Source organism: Cetorhinus maximus, chromosome 19 (genome assembly GCF_964194155.1).
Source record: "Cetorhinus maximus chromosome 19, sCetMax3.hap1.1, whole genome shotgun sequence".
In the NCBI taxonomy this organism is placed as follows: Eukaryota; Metazoa; Chordata; class Chondrichthyes; order Lamniformes; family Cetorhinidae; genus Cetorhinus; species Cetorhinus maximus.
Genome location: NC_135897.1, coordinates 63,164,866 through 63,188,773, shown reverse-complemented (window position 1 = coordinate 63,188,773; position 23,908 = coordinate 63,164,866). Strand labels below are relative to the sequence as shown.

Genomic DNA, 23,908 nt, shown 5'->3' with positions numbered 1-23,908 from the left:
GAAATGGCTGAAGGCACTGGATACTGCAAAGGCTATGGGTCCCGAATATATTCCAGCAATAGTACTGAAGACTTGTGCTCCAGAACCTGCCACGCCTCTAGCCAAGTTTTTCCAGTACAGCTACAACACTTGCATCTACTCGGCAATGTGAAAAATTACCCAGGTATGCCCTTGTTGCAAGGGTGGCCGAGTTGCTGCTATTGATAATAGAGTTGATCTGCAGACACTTCTTAGGTGGAAACATTAAGTTTATTTACAATATACTCAGCAGCAACTACACATGTGCTTTCAACTCTAACTCTATCTCTAGGCTGTCTGCTAAGGTAGCCTGCACTACTCTCCTATTGGTTACTATAGATCATTTGATCTTTCCTAACAAGTATTATTCTTAAAGGTACATTACACACTAAATAAAATCAAAATTACTACAGTCCTGTACACAAAAAGCAGGACAAATCCAACCAGGCCAGTTACTGCCCCATGAGTCTACTCTTGATCACCAGTGAAGTGATGGAAGAGGTTATCAACAGTGCTATCAAGCAGCATTTGCTTAGCAATAACCTGCTCACTGATACTCAGTTTGGACTCGCCAGGGCCACTCAGCTTCTGACCTCATTACAACCTTGGTTCAAACATGGACATAAGAGCTGAACTCTAGAGATGAGGTGAGAGTGACTGCTCTTGACATCAAGGTAGCATTTGACCAAATGTGGCATCAAGGAACCCTAGCAAAACTGGAGTCAATGGGAATCAGGGGGAAAACGCTCCAATGGTTGGAGTCATACCTAGCACAAAGGATGATGGTTGTGGTTGTTAGAGGTCAGTCATCTCAGCTGCAGGACAACATTGCAGGAGTTCCTCAGGGTAGTGTCCTAGGCCCAACCATCTTCAGCTGCTTCATCAATGACCTTCCTTCCATCATAAGGTCAGAAGTGGGGATGTTTGCTGATGATTGCACAATGTTTAGCATAATTCGTGACTCCTCAGACACTGAACCAGTCCATGTCCAAATGCAGCAAGACCTGTTAGATATCCAGGCTTGGGCTGACAAGTGGCAAGCAACATTCACGTCACACCAGTGCCAGGCAATGACCATCTCCAACAAGAGAGAATCTAACCATCACCGCTTGACGTTCAATGGCATTACCATCGCTGAATCCCCCATTATCAACATCCTGGGGTTACCATTGACCAGAACCTGAATGGGACTAGCCATATAAATACTATGGCTACAACAGCAGGTCAGAGGTTAGGATTCCAGTGGCAGGTAACTCACCTCCTAACTCTCCAAAGCCTGTCCACCATCTACAAGGCACAAGTCAGGAGTGTAACGGAATACTCTCCACTTGCCTGGATGAGTGCAGCACCAAAAACACTCAAGAAGCTTGACACCTTCCAGGACAAAGCAGCCCGCTTGGTTGGCACCACATCCACAAACATTCACGCCCTCCACCACCAACGCACAGTGGCAGCAGTGTGAACCATCTACAAAATGCACTGCAGGAACTTACCAACCCTCTTTAGACAGCCCTTTCCAAAGCCATGACCACTACCATGTAGAAGGACAAGGGGAGCACAAACATGGGAACACCACCACTGGAAGTTCCCTCCAAGCCACTCACAATCCTGACTTGGAAATATATTGCCGTTCCTTCACCGTTGCTGGGTCAGAATCCCTGACAGCACTGTGGGTGCGCCTACACCACATGGACTGCAGCGGTTCAAGAAGGCAGCTCACCACCACCTTCTCAAGGGCAATTAGCAATGGACAATACATGCCTAGCCAACGAGGCCCACATCCCATGAATGAATTTTAAAAACACTAACTTCTAGGCTTAAGTATTACATTGTAGGCATTTGTCAGAAAGCAATAAAAATCTTCCTGGTGTCCCAGTGCTGTTTTCATAGGCATAAAATGCTCTTGATGCCATGATATTGAAAAGTAATAACACACATTGCCACCATTACATCTACTACCTTTAGATCATTGCGTTTTTCTGTGTGAGTCGTGAGCAGTTCTTCTGTGGACTGGACATCATTGGGCAATTCAGTTTCTGCAAGTTCAGTGCCAAATGACTGTAATAGCTGTGCTGTTGTTTTCACTGTCATAGCAAAATTTTCTATGGCCTGAAATGAAATATTTGAAATTTCGGTAAAATCAATCAACCTAAACATTTTCTCTCAATTTCATAGTAAATGGTTTTACGTTAAATATTTAAGAGTCTTGAATGCCAGTGATGCGCAGTTAAATATGAGTAATGATTTGTCTTTATTAACACAAGCTAACTAACTGCATAAACGTCTTAGTTAGCTGAAGACGACAAAGTTGGCAACTAATAATGTACATTGCAGTAACCAAGGGCTTAAAATAATACATACATAATTAAGAGCTAAATGGGCTGGGACTTTGATCAGATTAGCTACAACTGAGATGATTAATAGGAATGAGGTGATAGCGAGATGACAGTATCTGATGTTGCAAGGAAATTTAAATGCTTATCTCTGCCTTCGAACAGTTGAAATGAAAAATGCCTGAGAATGACGGTTGAACATGCATTTGGGAAAGAAGGAAAATGGTGTTTTCAGGCATAAACTGTAAACTGGACAGTGTAAAATGGCAATATGTGTGCAGCTTTCAAACTTTCAAGTAATGGAATAAGTTGTAGTTGTTGCACTTATTCAAGGCAAAGGCATAAAAAGGTATTGTCCAGGATTTCAAGGAAGCACTACTGTTAGTATTTGTAGGCAGTTTTATTGAAATATGGTTTTGTTGGTGGTAGTTATATTTTTAGAGGGAAAGGTGATCCAAAAAAATGGCTGTGAACAATTTAATAAAAAATCAGTACTGTAGTCAGGTAAGTAACAGAAGGGAAAATGAAAACAAAGAGGAATGAAGACTGTAAAGAAAATTACAAAGAATAAAATTTATGTTTTTGCACTCACAGTTCGATGGTGAATCCACTGACTGTGACAGTATTCCAGAGTGCCTCCTAAGTCTCTTGTCAGCTGACTTTTTTCAATGTATCTGTGCAGATCTGTTATAGTATTTAACATGATGATCTGGAACAGAGGCATTAAGAAATGGCTTTTTGAGCCATCAAACCATTCTTCACTTTCCACAAAGCAGCATAATAACATACTACCTTATATCTGAAAAACGAATGCACCATCACATCTGATGCAAATAAGCTATGCAAAACATAGAGTGGTGAATTGCTGCTAATAAACTAGTCATGATGCAATACAGTTTATCAACAGCTGTGGTACTTGTAAATTAAGCAAATTAATGTCAGTGTGCAACATCTTTAAAACCCTGCAGCATATCTAGAAATTTAGCTCAAGCAAATCAAATTTCTGTTCCAAGACACTTCAGAAGTACACAGAAAAACACAAACATTTGTCTAGACATATGAAAGACACAATCTACAGCCCATTTTTATTGAAATATTAATTTATATGGCAAATAAATCCAATATTTTCACTAGAAATTTTACCCAGATATCATTGTAGGGCCATGTGTATGAAAGGGCTCAGTTAAGGTCATGTCCCTTTTGTTGCATCAGTCTGTGGTAAATACACAATAATCCTTGGATGTGTTAACATTGTATATGCTCATTCTTTATTGTTCAGTTTAGATTCCCTCTGCAGGCTGTGGTCAGCTGAAAACAATGTGCAAAATCCAAGATCATCTGACTGGGAGGTGTTACAAATTGTCTTTCTAGCATTTAACAAGGGAAAATGACAGCGAACCAAAAAAAGTTTACAATTTTTGAGAAATAATTATGTTCAGCAAAATATGTCTTCCACAACTGAAACTGTACTATAGGTTTATAAAATCCAAAATACTAAGGAACGAAGGAATCCAAATCAAGTCACGAAGAAAGTCCCATTCCATATCCTGGACGGAGAAATTTGTTGCACTCCACTGGATTCTGTGGAAACTTACATCTGACAAAGCTCAAAGCTAATATCATTCGAGTAATTCTCTGATGAGCTTGTAACACAAATTGCTGGATTTCTAGAATACTGTGCAACAAAACTAAAACTTTGTAAGCAGATAGGCAAATCAAAAAAAAAATTCTGCAAATCCAATTGGGAGGTGGGATAGAAAGAAATAGGTACTTTATTGCCTTCAAATGATTTGGAGTCATTATCTACTGGTTAAGAGCCTGAACGCCTGGTTCAAAAGGGTAGAGTGTGCATGGCACATGCTATTCTTTTATTCATTCTTGGGATGTGGGCATTATAAAAGAACAACACTAATTAACCATAACCAGCTGTCCTGAAAAAGTGGTGGTGGGCTGCTTCTTTGAACTGCTACAGTCTATGTGGCGAAGGTGCTGTTAGTTAGGAGCTTCAGGATTTTGATCCAGCAACGATGACAGAACAGCAATATATGTCCAAATCAGGATGGTGTGTGACTTAAGGGGAAATTGGAGATGGTGGTGTTCCCATCCACCTGCTGCCTTTGTCCTCCTATCAGGTGCTGGCTGCAGATTTGGGGGTCACTGCCAAAACAGTCTTGGTGAGCTGCAGATAATACACACTAGAGCTTTAGTACACTGGTGGTGGAAGGAGTGAAAGTTTAGAGTAGTGGATAAGGTACCAATCAAGCAGATTGCCTTGTGCTAGATAGTATAGAGCTTCCTAACTATTGCTGTAGTTGCACTATCCAAGCAAGTGTAGAATATTCCATCACATTCCTGATGTGCATTATAAGAAAGGCTTTGGGGAGTAACAAGATGAACCACTCACTGTAGTTTGAGCTGCACTAGTAACCACAGCATTTGTCATCTGCTGCTGATGGAAATAGACTGACAGGGCAGTAATTGGCTGGATTGGATCACTCCTGATTTTTGCAGGAGTTATATACTTGGTCTGTTTGCCACATTAATGGGCTGATGCTGGTGCTATAGTTGCATCTGTAGTGATGTAGCTTCTAGCCTGTAGCCTTTGCTATATCCAGCGCAAGTAGCTATTTCTTGATGTTCCATGTGGTAAATTGAAGTGGCCACGTGGTATTTGTTGATGGTTGGTTCGACATGAAGAAGGCAAGAAGGACCATCCTCTCAACATGTCTACCTGAAGATCGTTTAAACACCTAAGCCTTGTCTTTGGCACTCGTACTGGGTTCTGCCATGGTTGAGGATGGTGATGTTCATGAAGCCTCTTCCTCCTATTAGATACTGAATTGTCCATCACCATTGAAGACTGAACATGGTATGGCACAGAGCTTTGACAAGTTCCATTGGCTGTGAGATTGATAGCTGTATTTACAGCATGCTGCTATCACTGTTTAGCTAGCATATAGTCCTGTGTTGAAGCTTCATCAGGTTGGCAACTTTTTTCAGGTGCACCTGACACTGCTCTTGGCATGTTCTTCTACATGACTCATTGAAACATGGTTGGTTACCTGAATTGATGATTCTCGAGGAGTGAGGGATATGCCTGGTCCATTTTTATCTTAAAAAGTCAAGTAGGATCTTATAATGGTGTATACTCAAACAACTTCCTGCACAATTCAGGTGGGAGTTCTGAGCATCTATTTACAGGCCTGCCTGAAAATCTGCCATATAAATTAATATTACCTTGAGAATTAATATTACCTTGAGAATTGGATACCTTTTATCCAGCTCCCCATCTCCTTCTCCTGAATTTACTCTGTTGAACACTCATTTTTCAGGGTACAAGCATAAAGGGTACAAGCATGCAAGCATAAAGTTGAATATCTCACAGTCAAAAGCAGTGAATGTATAGTACTAATCAATTTTACTTGCTACTTCACTGCTGATGGTGTTTTTCTAGTCAGCCACATTAAAAGTGGAATGTCACTGATATTTTAGTCAGATATAATAATTGTAGTATAATGTATATGGTATAAGAATTCATAACTTTGTCTATTGAAGCTGTTACATCCCATAAACTTACAAAATACCTTGTCTGTCCACTCCAAAAATGCAAGAATGAATCATTATTATGAATCATCATTATTATTATAAATCATATTAAAAGGAATTCCTTCTACAACCAAAATATGAGCAATAAAAAGAAACAATTGAATGAATATCTTGTTAGTTAAATTGGGCCTCATAAATTTCTTTCATAGATGGGGTTCTATTTAAGGTGACAAATTCTCAGGATTCAGGCAGTATTAATAGTCAATTTTCATTCTTGCATTTAATGCTGAAGGGTTTACAAATAATCTTCAGATCCATCTCAGTCTACTCCTGAGGTCCCTGCCATTATAGAAGCCAGTCTTCAGCCAATTCACTCACTTCACCTGATATAAAGAAATGGTTGAGCGCATTGGATACAGCAAAGGCTATGTCCCTGACATTTCAGCTTCAGCGTGGAAGACTTGTACTCCAAATTAGCCGTGCCCCTAGCATCTGCCTGACAAAGTGAAAAATTGCCCTGGTATGTTCTGCCCACACATTAAATCTGGCCAATTAAGGTGCCATCAGCCTACTCACAATCATTAGCAAAGTGTGTGCATTGCTATCAAGTGACCTGTTTATCTATGCTCAGTTTGGGTTCCATCAGGCTCACATGACTCCAGGCCTCGATACTGTCTTGCTCCAAATATAGATTAAGGAGCTGAATTGCAGAGGTGAATGACTGCCGTGGCGTCAAGCCAACATTTGACTGAACCTGGTATCTAGGAGTTTTAGTATAATTGAGGTCAATGGGAATCAGGGAAAACTCTTCACAGACTGGAGTCATGCCAAGCACAATGGAAAATGATTGTGATTATTGGAGGTCAATTATCTAAGCTCAAGGACATTGCTGCAGGTGTTTCTCAGGGCGGTCTCCTAGGCCCAATCACTTTCAGATGTTTCGTCAATGACTTTCCTTCCATCATAAGGTCAGAAGTGAGGATTTTTGCTGATGATTGCACAGTGTTCAGCTCCATTTGCAACTCCTCAGTTAATTAAGAAATCCGTACTCACATGCAACAAGAACAGGAAAACATTCAGGCTTGGGCTGATAATGGTAAGTAACATTAGTGCCATACAAGTGCCAAGCAAAGATTATTTCCAACATGAGTGAGTCTGAGGTCAGTCAGCCTAACATCTCTCGTTGGGAAAATTCTAGAGTCCATTATTAAGGAAGAATAGCAGGACATTTAGAAAAGCTTAACACAATCAAACAGAGTAAACATGGTTTTGTGAAAGGGAAATTATGTTTGACAAATTTGCTAGAGTTTTTTTGAGGATATATCAAGCAGAGTTGATAAAGGGGAACCAGTAGATGTAGTTTATTTGAATTTCCAGAAAGCATTCCAGAAAGGTGCCAGATAAAAGGTTATTGCACATGATAGGAACTCACAGTATTGGAGTTAATGTATTAGTATAGATTAAGGATTGACTAACGCACAGATTAGCGAGAGTCAGGATTAATGGGTCTTTTTTCAGGTTGGAAAGACGTAACTAATGGAATGCCACAAAGATCAGTCCTAGGGCCTCAATTATTTACTATCTATATTAATGACTTGGAGGAGGAGGCAGAGTGTAATGTATCCAGATTTGCTCATGATGCAAAAATAGGTGGGAAGGCATGTTGTGATGAGGACATAAGGAATCTGCAAGGGGATATAGGTAGGCTGAGTGAGTGGGCAAAACTTGGCAGATGGAGTTTAATGTAGGAAAGTGTGAGGTCATGCACTTTGATAGGAAGAATCAAAAGGCAGACTGTTATTTAATTGGCGAGAGACTCCAAAAAAAGTGCAGCACAGAGGGATCTGGGTGTTCTTGTGCATGAAACACAAAAAGTTAGCATGCAGGTACAACAAGTAATTAAGAAAGCAAGCAAATGGAATTTTGGCATGTATTGCTAGGGAAGTCTTATTACAACTGTACAGGGTGTTGGTAAGGCTGTATCTGGAGTACTGTGTACAGTTTTGGTCCCCGTATTTAAGAAAGGATATACTGGCATTGGAGGCAGTTCAAAAGAGATTCACTAGGCTGATTCCTGGGTCGAAGGGGTTGACTTATCAAGAACGGCTAAACAGGTTAGGCCTTTATTCATTAGAGTTTAGAAGAATGAGGGGTGATCTTATAGTAACGTACAAGATTCTGAGGGGGCTTGACAGGGTAAATGTTGAGAAGATGTTTCCACTAGTGGAGGAATCTTGAACTAGGGGACATAGTTACAGAATAAGGAGACACTCATTTAAAACTGAGATGCAAAGGAATTTCTTCTCTCAGAGGCTAGTGAATGTCTGGAATTCTCTGCCCCAGAGAGTTGTGGAGGCTAGATTGCTATAAGTGTTTATTGTCACGGGCTCAAAATCCTGGAATTCCCTATACCTTCTAGCACAATGGGAGCACCTTCACACACAAATTGCAGCTGTTCAAGAAGTCAGCTGACTACTACTTTCTCAAGGCCAATTAGGGATGGGCAATAAATGCTGACCTTGCCAGCAATGTTCTCTTTAACATCTGTTTGTTGTACGTGGTCAGTCTGTTGCACTGCGTGATCCATTTAAGATTGATGCGTGGCTGTGCATGTGCATATCTTAAAGGGGATGTTGCTTCTGCACAGCCCCTTTGGTTCCTAAGCAGCACATTCATGATTTCTGCGTGGCTGTGCACCCGCACAGCTTAGAGGGAACACTGCTTGCCAGCAATATCCATATCCTGTGAATGAATTTTTAAAAATGATCTCAAGTGCATTATATTCTTGACCTTACTTTAACTTTAGTGTATGTTCCCTAATCCTGTAACAACAAATGCATATGTGATGAACCTTAGCACCAAGCTCAAATATGTAAATTTTTCCAAGGGCACAAGTTTACTGTATCATGATAAATTTATGGAATTCTATATCACAACTGGAAAAACAGAGACAAAGATGATCTTCAAAGAATCACTATTACTAATCAAAGTACACTCTTGATCATTTATGACACAGAACTATATTGACATGCCTATGTTGAATGTCTATTTTATAGAAACAGACACTCCCACAATGTTGACATATCATAACTCATTTGAAGTGATGATATTGGTTATTCAATAATCTATGTTACTGAAAAATCACAATCAAAGTGGAACAGCAAGATAAAAAGACAGGTGAAATAAGCAGGGCCACCATTTCCTTTAGTGCATGTCAAACAAGGAGCACGATTTTCAGAAGATTACATATATAGATGTAACCCAGACAGAATACTTACATAAAATCCCAAACAATACATTCCACTGGGATCCTAATTATAACATGTTCATTATAAGACATCTAGTCTGAAGACACCTTTTTTTTGTTCCTCCTTTCTGATCGATTCATCAAACGTAGATCAAGGCCACAATAAATCAATAATGGATGTATCAGGAATCAGTATTTATAGTTTCCTTCTATTTTAAAAGTGACTAAAATTTACAGCAGCAACTTTTATCTCAATTTAAAATATATCAATTAAAACAGTTAACCTTTAAGTCCTTATAATCATTGACCATTGCACTCCTCAACACCAATCATTGTTAAACATGTAAACAGAAATAATAAAATAGTCCACAAAAGGGTTTTTTAAGGGGAAGCTGGATAAGTACTTGAGGGAGGAAGGAATGGAAATATATGCAAATGGATTAGATGAAGTAGATGAGAGGAGGCTAATGTGGAGGATAAATATATGCATGGACCAGCCTCTTTCTGTGCTGGAAATGTTAAACAATTCTACATAATACAACTAAATTCTATGAAAAAGTTTACTTGAAAATTTATAGGAATACAAGATAAAAGCATATGCTTACCGGTACCTTCATTCTAAAATCATCTCGTTGAACTCTGATGCCAAAGTCAGCAATGGTCCTCTGGATGAAACGGGAAGGTCGCAGGACAAAAACTAATTGCAGGTTCCCTGGAAATGCTCCCTAAAAGAAACAAAGGGAAAGGCTCTGAAGTGTCTTTGGGGCCTTACACATAGCAACTATCAGCATAAGGGGTTTGAACAACATTTGCAAACTTGGCCCTCTTTGGCTGCCGAGAGGAACCATTTCCCCTCAACATTGGTTCTAAGGCTAATAGTAATAATTACAGTCTCTGTATACTGCAGATGGAAATTCTTGCCTACAATATAAAGAGTTAGCAGTCACATTGAAAGGACAAGGGCCTTGTCCTCTCTCTCTCTTAGCAGCTATACTTTTCTAGGACAGTAGAAATGGTTGGGAATGAAGGGGGAAGAAAATAGTTGTTTCTGAAGGAAAGAGGAAAATTGATGAAAATAAAGGGAAGAGGGAAGGGTTAGAGGCTGGGAGCAGTGCCTTCAGAGTAGAGGAGAAATGGAAGTGCCAATATGAACTGATTGCGGTGGGAGGGGATGGGAGATGAAAAAAAGCACCAGCATAAATGGCGCTGGTTGGTGTGAATAGAAGAACGGTGTTTTTCAAGGCTTTGTTAGCTTTTCAAAGCTCTCAGTTAGCATTTGCTTGTTTCCTAGGTTGGCACATGTGCAACATTATCAGTTACAATGTGAGTTTACTTGAAATGCTAGGCCAGAATTTATTACCCATCCCTAATTGCCCTTGAGAAGTTGGTGGTGAGCTGCCTCCTTGAACTGCTGCAGTCCATGTGGTGTACCCATAGTGCTGTTAGGGAGGGAGTTCCAGGATTTTGACCCAGCGAATGTGAAGGAACAGCGATATATTTCCAAGTCAAGATGGTAAGTGGCTTGGAGAGAAACTTCCAGGTGGTGGTGTTCCCATGTATCTGCTGCCCTTGTCCTTCTAGATGGTAGTGGTCATGGGCTTAGAAAGTGCTGTCTAAAGAGGCTTGGTGAGTTTCTGCAGTACATCTTGTAGATGGTACACACTGCTGCCACTATGCGTTGGTGGTGGATGGAGTGAATGTTTGTAGATGGGGTGCCAATCAAATGGGCTGTTTGTCCCAGATGGTGTCAAGCTTCTTGAGTGTTGTTGGAGCTGCACTCATACAGGCAAGTGGAGAGTATTCCATCACACTCCTGACTTGTGCCTTCTAGATGGTAGACAGGCTTTGAGGAGTCAGGAGCTGAGTTACTCACCGCAGGATTCCTAGACTCTGGCCTTCTCTTGTAGCCACAGTATTTATATGGCTAGTCTAGTGCAGTTTCTGGTCAATGGTAACCCCAAGGATGTTGATAGTGGGGATTCAGCAATGAATGTTAAGGGGCGATGGTTAGAATCTCTTCTGTTGGAGGTAGTCATTGCCTGGCACTTTTGTGGTGCGAATGATACTTGGCACTTGTCAGACCAAGCCTCGATATTGTCCAGGTCTTGCTGTATTTGGACATGGACTGCTTTAGTGTCTGAAGAGTCATGAATGGTGCTGAACATTGAGCAATCATCAGCGAACATCCCCACTTCTGACCTCACAATGGAAGGAAGGTCATTGATGAAGCAACTGAAGGTGGTTGGGCCCAGGACACTACCCTGAGGAACTCCTGCAGTGATGTCCTGGAACTGAGATGATTGACCTCCAACAACCACAACCATCTTCCTTTTTGCTAGGTATGATTCCAACCAGTGGAGGGTTTTCCCCCCGATTCCCATTGACCACAGTTTTGCTCAAGCTCCTGATGCCACATTCAATCAAATGCGGCCTTGATGCCAAGGGCAGTCACTCTCAACTTACCTCTGGAGTTCAGCTCTTTTGTCCATGTTTGAACCAAGGCTGTAACGAGGTCAGGAGCTGAGCGGCCCTTGTGGAACCTAAATTAAGCATCAGTGAACAGGTTATTGCTAAGCCAAGTGCCGCTTGATAGCACTGTTCATGACCCCTTGCAGATCGAGAGTAGACTGATGGGGTGGTAGTTGGTCGGGTTGGATTTGTCCTGCTTTTTGTGTATAGAATATACCTGGGCAATTTTCCACATAGCCAGGAGCCAATGTTGTAGCTGTACTGGAACAGCTTGGCTAGGGGCGTGGCAAGTTCTGGAGCATAAGTCTTCAGTACTATTGCCGGAATATTGTCAGGGCCCATGGCCTTTGCAGTGTCCAGCACCTTCAGCCATTTCGTGATATCATGTGGAGTGAATCAGATTGGCTGAAGACTGGCATCTGTGATGCTGGGGGCCTTCGGAGGAGGCCGAAATGGATCATCCACTAGGCACTTCTGGATGAAGATTGTTTCAAATGTTTCAGCCTTATCTTTTGCCCTGATGTGCTGGCTCCTCCATCATTAAGGATGGGGATATTTGTGGAGCCTCCTTCTCCAGTGAGTTGTTAAATTTTCCACCACCATTCACGACTGGATGTGGCAGGACTGCAGAGTTTGGATCTGATCAGCTGGTTGTGAAATCGTTTAGCTCTATCACTTGCTGCTTATACTGTTTGGCACGCAAGTAGTCCTTGTTGTAGCTTCACCAGGTTGACACTTCATTTTTAGGTATGCCTGGTGTTGCTCCTGGCATGCCCTCCTGCACTCTTCATTGAGTCAAGTTTGATCCCCCGGCTTGATGGTAATGAAGTGGGGGATATGCAAGGCCATGAGGTTACAGATTGTGGTCAGGTACAATTCTGCTGCTGCTGATGGACCACAGCGCCAAATGGATGCCCAGTCTTGAGTCACTAGATCTGTTCAAAACCTATCCCATTTAGCACAGTGGTAATGCCACATAACACAATGGAGGGTATCCTCAATGTGAAGACAAGGACTGTGCGGCGGTCACTCCTGCCGATACTGTCATGGACAGATGCTTCTGCCACAGGCAGATTGGTGAGGATGAGGTCAAGTATGTTTTTCCCTCTTGTTGGTTCCCTTACCACCTGAAGCAGACCCAGTCTAGCAGCTATGTCCTTTAGGACTCAGCCAGCTCATCTGTAGTGGTGCTACCAAGCCACTCTTGGTGATGGACATTGAAGTCCCCAACCAGAGTACATTCTGTACCCTTGCCACCCTCAGTGCTTTCGCCAAGTGGTGTTCAACATGGAGAAGTACTGATTCATCAGCTGAAGGAGGGCGTTATGTGATAATCAGCAGGAGGTTTCTTTGCCCATGTTTGACCTGATGCCATGAGACTTCATGGGATCCAGAGACGATGTTGTGGTCTCCCAAGGCAACTCCCTCCTGGCTGTATACCACTGTGCTGCCACCTCCGCTGGGTCTGTCCTGCTGGTGGGGCAGGACATACCCAGGGATGGTGATGGTGGTGTCTGGGACATTGTCTGTAAGGTGTGATTTTGTGCGTATGACTATGTCAGGCTGTTGCTTGACTCTTCCGTGAGACTGCTTCTTCAACACCCAGTCTTAGATGAGCCACAATTTCCACTAGTTAAACATTGAGAAGGCTGAAGCTTTTATCTTTAGCTTCCATCCTAAGGTATGTAGTCCAAGTCCACCCTGCTCTCTTGACTACTGTTTTCAGCTGACCCGACTGCTCATTACCTGAACATTGTAATTAAGACCATGCTGATCTTCAGTTCCCCAAATCCCCTCACCACCAAGACAACCTAACTTTTATTTTTGTAGTATGGTCTACTCCAGTCCTGCCTCAGCCCATCTGCCACTGAAGTACTCATCCATGCCTTTGCCATAACAAGACTCAACTTTCCCAATGCTCTCCTGGATGGCCTCCCATTCTCCTACCTCCATAAAAATCCTAACCCACAACATATCCACTCACTCATCATCCTTGTTCTTGCTGACTTAGTATTTTCCTGTTCACTAACACCTTAAATTTAAAGTTATTATCCTTGTGTTTAAATCCTTTCATATCCTTGTCCCTCTCTATCTCTATAGCCTCCTCCAGCATCTCCACCCTCCACACTCTATATTCCTTTGACTCCTGCCTCTCATGCCCCCCTCTCACTTTGCCCCAATATTGGTAATTGTATCTCCAGCTGTCTAGATTTCATGATCTAAAATTCCTTCCTCGAAACCAATCCTGCACTTGCCTGCTGTCCTTTGAACATCCTTCAAACCCACCTCTTCAAGGAAGCTTTTGGTTTATCCTCCTAACATCTTCATAGCTAGCTTGGCATTCTATTTTTCCGTTTTCCTCCAAGAAGCATTTTTGGATATTTGTCTGCATTAAAAGGTGCCATCCAAAGACAAGTTGTTGTTTCAGGAATACAATTTTTGTGTTTTTTAAATTCTTCCCTGCGCTATAGAATCATCAAACAAAGTCTGTACGGTACCAACTTGCTGCAGTTTTTGTAACTTTGCTACCTACTGCTGTACCTAATATGCTTGATTGTTAAAGAGCTTAAGAACACCAAAATAAAGAAAAGAAACACAGGAGTAAACACACAGGAGAGAGAAACAGAAGAGGAGATAGCAGCATTAGTGGTTTTTGTGCTGCCCTTAAATCATTGAATTGTTCCTGTTTAAGCTTCCTTTAGAGGCTACTGAGTCATGAGAGCCTGCGAGACGGGGTGACCTATCCTACAGGCTAGATGTCATAATGCATCAACAAAGACGAGCTCTGAAGCGTGCCAAGTAAGAAACATTTATCTCTTGCATAGGAGAGCGCGAGAAAATGTAAAACACTCTTTATCTTCACAAATAGATTAAAGGTGCACACTGGTCAGCAATTCCCAAAAGCATATCAATTCTTACTCCCATCAGAGAGTTTTGCCATTAATAATTTATCTTTAAAATTAAATTAATTACTCATAATTACAATTAACATTCCTTATAATCTGTTAAGTAGTTTTGTTTTAGCGGTAATGCTAACAACATCACGGAAGGAAGAGTAAATTGAGCTTAACACTGTGAGGAAATTGAATTAAAATTCACAGAGAAACAAACTGGCACTAATTTTATGTCACCATTAGTTTTACTGTAAAGCCCACTGACATCAATAGTGGTGGGAACTCTACATTTATTTCATTAATAAATATGATCTGCCAAAAATGGTTTAAGTCTGCAATTCATTGTTACAAAGAAAGATATTAGTGTTTCAGTCCCAGTTGTTAGTTTTGTTCCCATTCATAATACATTTGATAAAGGATTTACAAACAAAAATATACACCTTTGTTTATTCTTAGTTTCCTTTAAAGGAAGGATTCATTAATAAAAGCTTTCACTGATTATAATCCTTTCATAATCGGGCCGTGACTTCCGAGCTTCCCAGCTTCAGATTTGAGGGGTACCCCAAAGATGTGCTGGGGAATCCCTCTAGGAAGTTCCCAGGTAAGGGTTTGCATGGCAGTTGCCCAGAAGTGCACACTTCTTCTGGATAATTGCGCTGCACTGGGAACCATCCAAAAATGCGATTTAAATCGCAAACTTTGGGTGGTTCCGCCGGTTATACCAATAGTTACCCAGAAAAAGTTAGAATAATTAAAATCTCTTCTAACTTCTGGGTAGCAATTGCAAAGGCCCAGGCCAAAGCCCCCATGGAGCTCCCCCAAAACCCCTGACCACCCCAGGGGACTCCCCCACCCTTGCCTAACCACCACCCAATGGTCTTCCCCATACCCAACCCGCATCAGATTCCCCCCACCCACATGGGACTCCTCACCTGAATACAACTCCCCCCACACGGGCCCGACTCTCATCCCCCAGACCTGTCCGGACCCCCCACCCTTGAGGTCCAACCCCCACAGCCCCCAAAATTCCAACCACCCCGCCACCTCCAAAATGTCCGAACCTCCCCAGCTTCCTGAAATTGCACCCCCACCCCTCCCAAATGTCTGACCCCTCCGGATGTCCTATTCCCTCCCTCTCCTAATGACCAAACCCCCCAGCCCCCCACCTCCTCCCAAATGTCCGACCCCCCCCACCAACCCGAATGTCCCCACACCATCTCCTAATGTCCAATCCCCTTACCCCCCAACCCCTCCCAAATGTTCGACCCCACCGACCTCCCGACCTCCAAACACCCCCACCCCGAAACCCCATCCACTTGCCTTCTCCCTGGCTTGTCAATTTTAATGGGATCTTTAAACTTACCTGCTTTACGGCAGCGTGTCTTCTTTTAATTTTTTCTTATTCATTCAGGGGATGTGGGCTTTGCAGGCTGGACCAGCATTTATTGCCCATCTCTTATTGCCTTGAGAAGGTGGTGGTGAGCCGCCTTCTTGAACTGCTGCAATCCATGTGGTGTAGTTACACCCACAGTATTGTTAGGGAGGGAGTTCTAGGATTTTGACCCAGCAACACTGAAGGAACGGCGATATATTTCCAAGTCAGGATGGTGAGTGACTTGGAGGGAAACCTCCAGGTGGTGGTGTTCCCATCTATCTGCTGCACTTGGAAAAACTCAGCAGGTCTGGCAGCATCGGCAGAGAAGAAAAGAGTTGACGTTTCGAGTCCTCATGACCCTTCAACAGAACTAAGTAAAAATAGGAGAGGGGTGAAATATAAGCTGGTTTAAGGTGGGGGTGGGGGGGAGAGAAGTTTGGCGGGGGGGGGGGTTGGTTGTAGGGACAAGCAGCTTCTCTCCCCCCACCACCCCCCCCCCACCTTAAACCAGCTTATATTTCACCCCTCTCCTATTTTTACTTAGTTCTGTTGAAGGGTCATGAGGACTCGAAACGTCAACTCTTTTCTTCTCCGCTGATGCTGCCAGACCTGCTGAGTTTTTCCAGGTAATTCTGTTGTTGTTTTAGATTTCCAGCATCCGCAGTAGTTTTTTGTTTTTATATCTGCTGCACTTGTCCTTCTAGATGGTAGTGGCCGTGGGTTTGGAAGATGATGTCTAAGGAGCCTTGGTGAGTTCCTGCAGTGCATCTTGTAGATGGTACACACTGCTGCTACTGTGCTTCGGTGGTGGAGGGAGTGAATGTTTGTGGATGTGGTGCCAATCAAGTGGGCTGCTTTGTCCTGGATGGAGTCAAGCTTCTTAAGTATTGTGGGAACTGCACTCATCCAGACAAGTGGGGAGTATTCCATCACACTCCTGACTTGTGCCTTCCAGATGGTGGACAGGCTTTGGGGAGTCAGGAAGTGAGTTACTCACCACAGGATTCCTAGCCTCTGACCTGCTCTTGTAGCCACAGTATTTATATGGCTAGTCCAGTTCGGTTTCTGGTCAATGGTAACCCCCAGGATGTTGCTAGTGGGGGATTCTGTGATGGTAATGCCATTGAACATCAAGGGGTGATGGTTAGACTCTCTCTTGTTGGAGATGGTCATTGCCTGACACTTTTTTGGCACGAATGTTACTTGCCACTTGTCAACCCAAGCCTGGATATTGTCCAGGTCTCGCTGCATTTGGACATAGACTGCTTCAGTACCCGAGGAGTCATGAATGGTGCTGAACATCATGCAATCATCAGCGAACATCCCCACTCAGCGGTGCTAGACTGAGACACTGGACTTCGGAGACGGCTGCGCTGCCTGGATCTCGCCTGGTCAGAAGGTCGGGTGAGACCGGTACACAAGAAATTTGACATAGCTAAGTAGGCACAGAGTGGCAATCTGATGCTGATTGCCACTCCAAGTAAGTTACGGCCCAGAATTTCAAGGTTCACAACAGTATTCTTACGTGGCACGCCGGGATTTGATCGACACACCGTGAGTCCCAAAGCTGGGTGAAATGTGGGTCCCAAGCCCACGCATGCAAATGGCAGGACTGCAGCCCCAATTTTACTGGCAGCAACCAAGGAAGAGACTGCCAATGGGACCACAGTCCCATTGAGTATAGCGGCCTGACTCAATGAGCTGCCGGCCCAATCAGAGGACAGTTAAATCATAACATATTCAAGTCCCTTTATTGTGCTTTCTGAACGATTAACAATTTTCCAAAAGAACTTTACCAAAAGCTACTCTTTTTAATCCATTTATGGACTTTAATATCTGAAATGAATATCATTGCTGGTGTATCAAGTGGAATTTAAACTGTAACACTATTTCAGTGCCATTATATATTAGCTGCAGGAATTTAGCAGTGTGCAATGACATATTCTCACCTGTTAGAAAAACAAGCAGCAATAGGAAAATTATTTACATAAAAAAGCAATAGATTTGCTGTTTCACATTACATTTTACATAGTTTAAGATTTGTGAATATTGTATTTACCACGGGGTAATTAAATTATCACAAGTCAATTAGTGCACTAATCTAGAAGTAAGGATTAATAATTAATGGATAATATTGTGAATTTAGAAATAGAGCTTTGTTAAAGCTTTCATTAGTATTGCTACTCCATTTCTTCTTAGCTTTATTCTCTAACCTCGAAAGTGATTCAGGTGACAGGAAAATAATTAACCCTTTACAACACAGCAACAGGGTTAGCTGGGCTGGACTTTAATTATTTAACTGAAATTGTGTGCTGTTGATGCCAGTTACACCATAATGTGAATCTCTGAAAAATATGCTAAATCCAAATGTTCGCGTTATGCCCCACCATTCCCACCTTACTCTTTGTATAAGCTAGTTGGTTAATAGTCGTTTGGTAGTACAGAACTTGAGTATTGCCCAAGGCAATGCCTCGACTAATCAGAGTCGACCTGCCCAGTTTGAGTTTGAACAAAGCTGGGCAGTTAACTATTCCATGTTGCATTCTACATGGCAATGCCCCCACCACTCAGAGTCCACTTGCCAATGAATCAGCACTCTCTTCTTATGCAGTATAAACTGTTGTTCCCCCGATACTGTCGGTAATTTCTTGTGAGCTATTCTGACGTGTGCATGATGAAAAGCTTCAATAACATTCTTTTTATCAACAATACTGGTTGATTAACTGGATGATACTAATTGGATACTTTATATCAAGCTGTAATATGCATGAAGTGTCTTAGCTTTGAATATCTAACAATAAAATACAACATTTTTAGTTTTAGATACTGGTGTTGCCTTACCGAAGGTTTATCTTATTTCTGGAAAATGGTACATGAGAAGGATCCACACATCTCAGAATAAATCTAAATTCAGTAACCAAAAAAATCTCTAATTCTACTCACTGCTATACGCTTTAAAGATGCTTTGATTGAACTCCATGTGTCCCGCCTTCTGTCAATAATTATGATAAATCCAATACTAGCAGCATCCAGACTGCAATAAAATAGAAACAAATAATCTGTGACATAACAGACCTTTCAAACTGTAGAAGAGAAAATTTTCCATATCTTTTGAAATATATCTTTTGCATTACATTAAAAGAATTAACATTGAACAGAATGTGAATAAGAAGTAATATAATGCAGACAACAGGATCCTAATATTATGGTGTAGAACATTGGCAGGATGTTGAGGTTAGCGAGAGGGGGCGGGGCCCACTCTCCAACGCGTAATATGATGCGGGATAACGTCGGGCGGAACTTCCAACGTCACCCCACGTCATTTCAATTTTCAGGTCAGCGGGGGCGCAGCCGAATCAGCTGTGCGCCCGCCAACCTGTGAACAGCCAATTGAAGCCATTTAAAAAGTAATTAGACTAGTTAATGGACCTGCCCATCCAACCTTAAGGTTGGAGGGCAGGCCGGGAGCCCTGGCGGGCTTCAGAAAAAGCATGAAACCTCATCCACGGTTTCATGTAGGCTTTCAAAAATTTAATAAAAGTTTACTTAAAGGTGATGGACATGTCCCAACTCATATGACAATGTCACATGAGGGGACATGTCAGGGAAATTTCATTTCTCTACATGTACCATTTTTAAATTTGGCGCCGATCTCCCTGAGGCAGCACTTAGCCTCAGGGAAATGAGGGCGCTCTTTCGCACACATGCACAAAAGACCGCACTCTCGGTTTAGGGAATCCCCCCCCGCCCGCACATGAAGCACACTGCGCTTCCTGGCGGACGTCATGCTGGGTGTGGCCCACCCATGTAAAATGGCAGCGTGCCCCCAATTGGGGGCACCCAACAGAGGCGCATCTACATGCGCCTGCTCCTGAACTTCCCCCCAATGGGGGGGAAAATTCTTCCCCATGCTTCTGATCATTATTGCCTCTAATGTCCTTTTGTCTTCAGTTCAAATAATATTTCAGTAAAGCAGAGGAATAACAAAGGAGAGTCAGTCAAGGATTTGGGCTGTCAACTGTGTTATCTTTTCCTTGCCAATTTTCTCTCGCATCCTTTCTCCACTTATCTGAAGACATTAACATTTGCTGGGGCCTGCTTCCATCAGTGCTCTGTGGTATCTCAGTCTAACAGCAATCGCTCATGAAATGACAGTGAGTATTTAGAGGGCAGGATTTTCAGCTCGGCGTGTGCGATGACATCAGGCGAGCGTCCCAACATCATCGCACACTCGGGCGATATTTCGGTCAGCAGGCCCAAGCGAGAGTCAGCAACACGCCCACTGAGAATTAAGAGGACTATTAATCCCATTAATCAATTAATTAAAATGAATTTTTCGCTGCCCATCCAACCTTACGGTTGGCGGGTAGGCGATTAAGCCAGGCGGCCTTTGCATTTTTTGCGAAACCTCATCCACAGGTGGGATGAGGTTTCCAGCAGAGACTAAAAAAACAATAAAAATTTTTAAAACTCATTTCTCACATGTCCCTGTTCATGTGACAGAGTCACATGCGAGGACATGTTTTTCTTATTTTTAAAATATTTATTTTTCAGGTAAAAAATCTTCAGCTCCCTGAATCAGCTCTGTGTCTTCAGAGAGCTTTCACTAACCCCCCCCCACCACCACCCCGCACATGTGCACACTTCAGCGTTTGCACTCCTCCCGCCCCCACCCCAGCAGCATTGAAGTTATCAGCACGCTTTTCACACTGGCTGCCCGTTAATTGGCCAGCCAGCGTGAAATCACGGTCGGGGTCCGAGTGCGGGCCGCTGCCCAGCCTGCCCGCCTGACAAGGGGAAAATCCTGCCCAGCGTCTCTTTACATGCCAACTGTAGAATGCCCCACCCAAATCGCGCAGTGCCTTGGGTGTGGCAAGTGAGGCCATTTTAAAGTGGTCTGACGTTCCAGGAAATCTGTGTTTACCAGACAGGAGGAGAAATCTGTTAAAGGAACCTTCATTCAAGAAACTCAAGTTAACTCAGAATGCTGTGAATCAGTCTTCATAGACAAAACTCCATCCTTTTGACCACAAGAGGTCATCGTAGATCTTTCATTTCTCTTTGAGGCGAGGCTAGATGCAGCGGGACACGGGTACACCAAGGAGGAAGGTGACCAACCGCAAGATGACATTCTTGACCTTAATTTACTCTTTTGGGAAAGAGTAGAAGAGGATGATAACCAAGATGCCATTGATATCAATGATTTGTCACAGGAGGGGATCCTGAGCCTTGCTTTACTTTTTGAAGACAGCATATATTCTGATGAAGTTCCAGAGATGTTCAGACCGAACCACTGCCTACAGAAAAATAAATTCCTACATTATTAGCAGGTCAGTCATCATTTTTATTCAGAATATTCTTCATCTTTCTCTTCATTCACTGGATTTGTTCATTGATGAGGCATTACATAATACTTTGTTCATTGCAGCAGTCGAAGTTTATGGATCCTCTACACCTGTAGAAATCTTCACAAGAGCTGAATGAGCTTCATTCTTACAAGCAAGAGCAGCCAGCTGTCCAACCTTTCTCCAAAAGTGCTAAAAAGGGGGAGAAAAAGAGAAGAAAAGGGAAAATCTCTGTTCATCACGTCTATATTGTGGACTTGAAGCAGAAATCTCTGTCTGAGGAGGTCAGTGCCTTCCAAGGAGAGGCTTCTGCGGAGCATTTGTCCCATACATCCTCAAAGAGAGCCAAGAACACAGTTGGAGATTGACACCACCAGGGCAAGAGACCATGAGGGGAAGGTGTGGGAGAGTGTGTGTATAATAGTATAAGGATAAAGACTCGGAGGGAGATGCAGAGTAAAGGGGTAACTCTAATGATAACTACTGAGCATGTGCGTAAGCAGCTATGTCATAGTGGTGTCACTCACTGAGAGAAGATGAATGCGAAGCATCTCAGGAAGTATCTCCAGCTATGTCTTGGTCTTATTTAACCTTTGTAAATAGTTAGCATGTAAATAAATGTTTTGAACAAAGGACCATTGCCTCCAGCACAGTCTCTTCCAGAGTAACAATCCAATGAATCCCGGGATAAACCTACAAGAACAGTGCAACCATTTTAACCAGAGGAGACATAGACATAAGCATCTACAAAGCATATGAACTGGTTTGTTGTGGGTAATGTAATTGATTAAATTCAAGTTTAATATGACCATTAAAGATTTTGAAAGTGGGGAAAGGAGTCTTTCTATCATTAAGGCAACTTCTATCTCGATGCAAGGCTTTAACCTTTGATTTTAGTTAGATCTGTTTAAAAAAACAGCTGATTTATTAGAATCTTATTGTATTGTCAAATTCAAGGTCTCTGCTCCAGGGATATCATTTCCTGATCAAAAATGCAATTAAAAGAAATAACTAAATGGGGAAAACCTAGAGGGAAATTAAATTGCTGCAGTAATGGTTCAATTCAGATACCAATTTGGTTATCAGTTATATTGTTGTGAATTGTGATGCCATACAAATTATACTTTCTTTCCCTCAGTGATAAAAAAGCTATGCAGTATCCCTTAACATTCCCTCTGGTTTGTGATTTGTTCTCTCCATCCCCATTTTCTAACTTTTCTCTTTCTTCTACCTTATAAAGGGGCTTAATTATCCTTCAGTCATCAGTTCTGAGGAAGGATCTTAAATCTAGATGTCAGCTCCATTTTTCTCTTTACAGATGCTGACTCTCCCATTGCGTAGCTTTTTCTGTATTTTAAACAGCAACATGAGCAGAAATATCCAGTTAGACTGATAACTCTCATTGCTGTTGAATGGGAAAATTCAAAGTTCTAGTTATTGGTACTGAAAACCACATATAGACTACCATTAATCAGTCTGCAATTGTTGCTGCAATTTCTGATGCTAGAACGAAGCTTCGAGAATATGCAATAGAAAAGAACTAATAGATAGTCAGCTGTTTCCTATCAATGGAAATTGAGCTGATGGTGCATTGGGCTGCCCGAGTTTCTTTTTATACCTTAAAACCTAATGGTTGTGTGTGCATCAGTGCTCTAACGTGGGATCATCTCCCTTGAACACACCAAGTTAATGGCATTTTTTTTTAATAACTACATATGTGGTGTCGATGCAGTGCAAAAGATTACACTGCACTAATACCAAACATGTGGTATAACTTTTTCTAACTTGCCCTAGGGTGTAATGCCATTTCTTTGGCACTGCTTGCCAAATTGATAAACCTGGTGACAAGTTGCATTCATCTAGCAGTTTCTCCCTTCCATTGAATGCTTCTTTCAATTTAAAAATGCCAAGTCTCTGTAAAAATTCATTGTGATAAGTTTAGGATCTTTCTCAGTTTTTCTAATAAATGCATGCAATACTTAAAGTAATTAGTAAAAGAAGCAATAGTGATATGAGGAAAAACTTTGTCACACAGCGAGTGGTTAGGGTGTGGAATGCTCTCCCTGAGTGTATGGCGGAGGCAGGTTCAATTGAAGCATTCAAAAGGGAATTAAACTGTTATCTGAAAAGGAAGAATGTGCAGGGTTATGGGGAGAAGGCAGGAGAATGGAGTGAGGTGAGTTGCTTACTTGGAGGGCGGGTGCAGACACGATGGGCCAAATGGCCTCCTTCTGCACCATACCAATTCTGTGACTCTGTGATTCTTAGAAGCTACTTAACAGAAACAGCCACTCAGTTCAAACCTGTTTGTGCTGGAGTTTATCCTCCATGTGAACAAATATATCAAATCACATCTATTCATTAAGGCCATGCAACCCATGCATTTGTACGTAGCCTGCAGGCAGATCCAATGAAATGGCACCTACGCTCCATGGGCTCACTGATGTGTAATCTAGCATTGAGGACAATCAGCATCTAAACCCTATCATATTGTGGTTACTACTCCCATGTACTTCACCTATGTTTAGTTCACCTACCCAACTTATTTCATTATTCATAGTCAGATATAGCAACACCTCTAACCTTGTGGGTCGGCTTACTATTGAAAATAGACTGAGCTCAGTAATAAAATCCTGTTGTTTGAAACACTGAAGATTATTCTTTCTCTTCAAAGGGACAAA

General features: G+C 42.3%; 1 protein-coding gene across 1 annotated transcript in view; it reads right to left on the bottom strand.

Moving 5' to 3' along the window:
- mcf2l2 (MCF.2 cell line derived transforming sequence-like 2) overlaps positions 1 to 23,908 on the bottom strand; it is a 396,665-nt gene that overhangs the window by 222,483 nt on the left and 150,274 nt on the right. Inside the window, exons 5-8 of the mRNA XM_078563948.1 lie at positions 18,826 to 18,916; positions 9,750 to 9,869; positions 2,944 to 3,060; positions 1,978 to 2,127 (exon numbers count right to left, since the gene is read on the bottom strand). Coding sequence (XP_078420074.1) covers positions 1,978 to 2,127; positions 2,944 to 3,060; positions 9,750 to 9,869; positions 18,826 to 18,916 — 478 coding nt within the window. The remainder of the gene's footprint in view (positions 1 to 1,977; positions 2,128 to 2,943; positions 3,061 to 9,749; positions 9,870 to 18,825; positions 18,917 to 23,908) is intronic.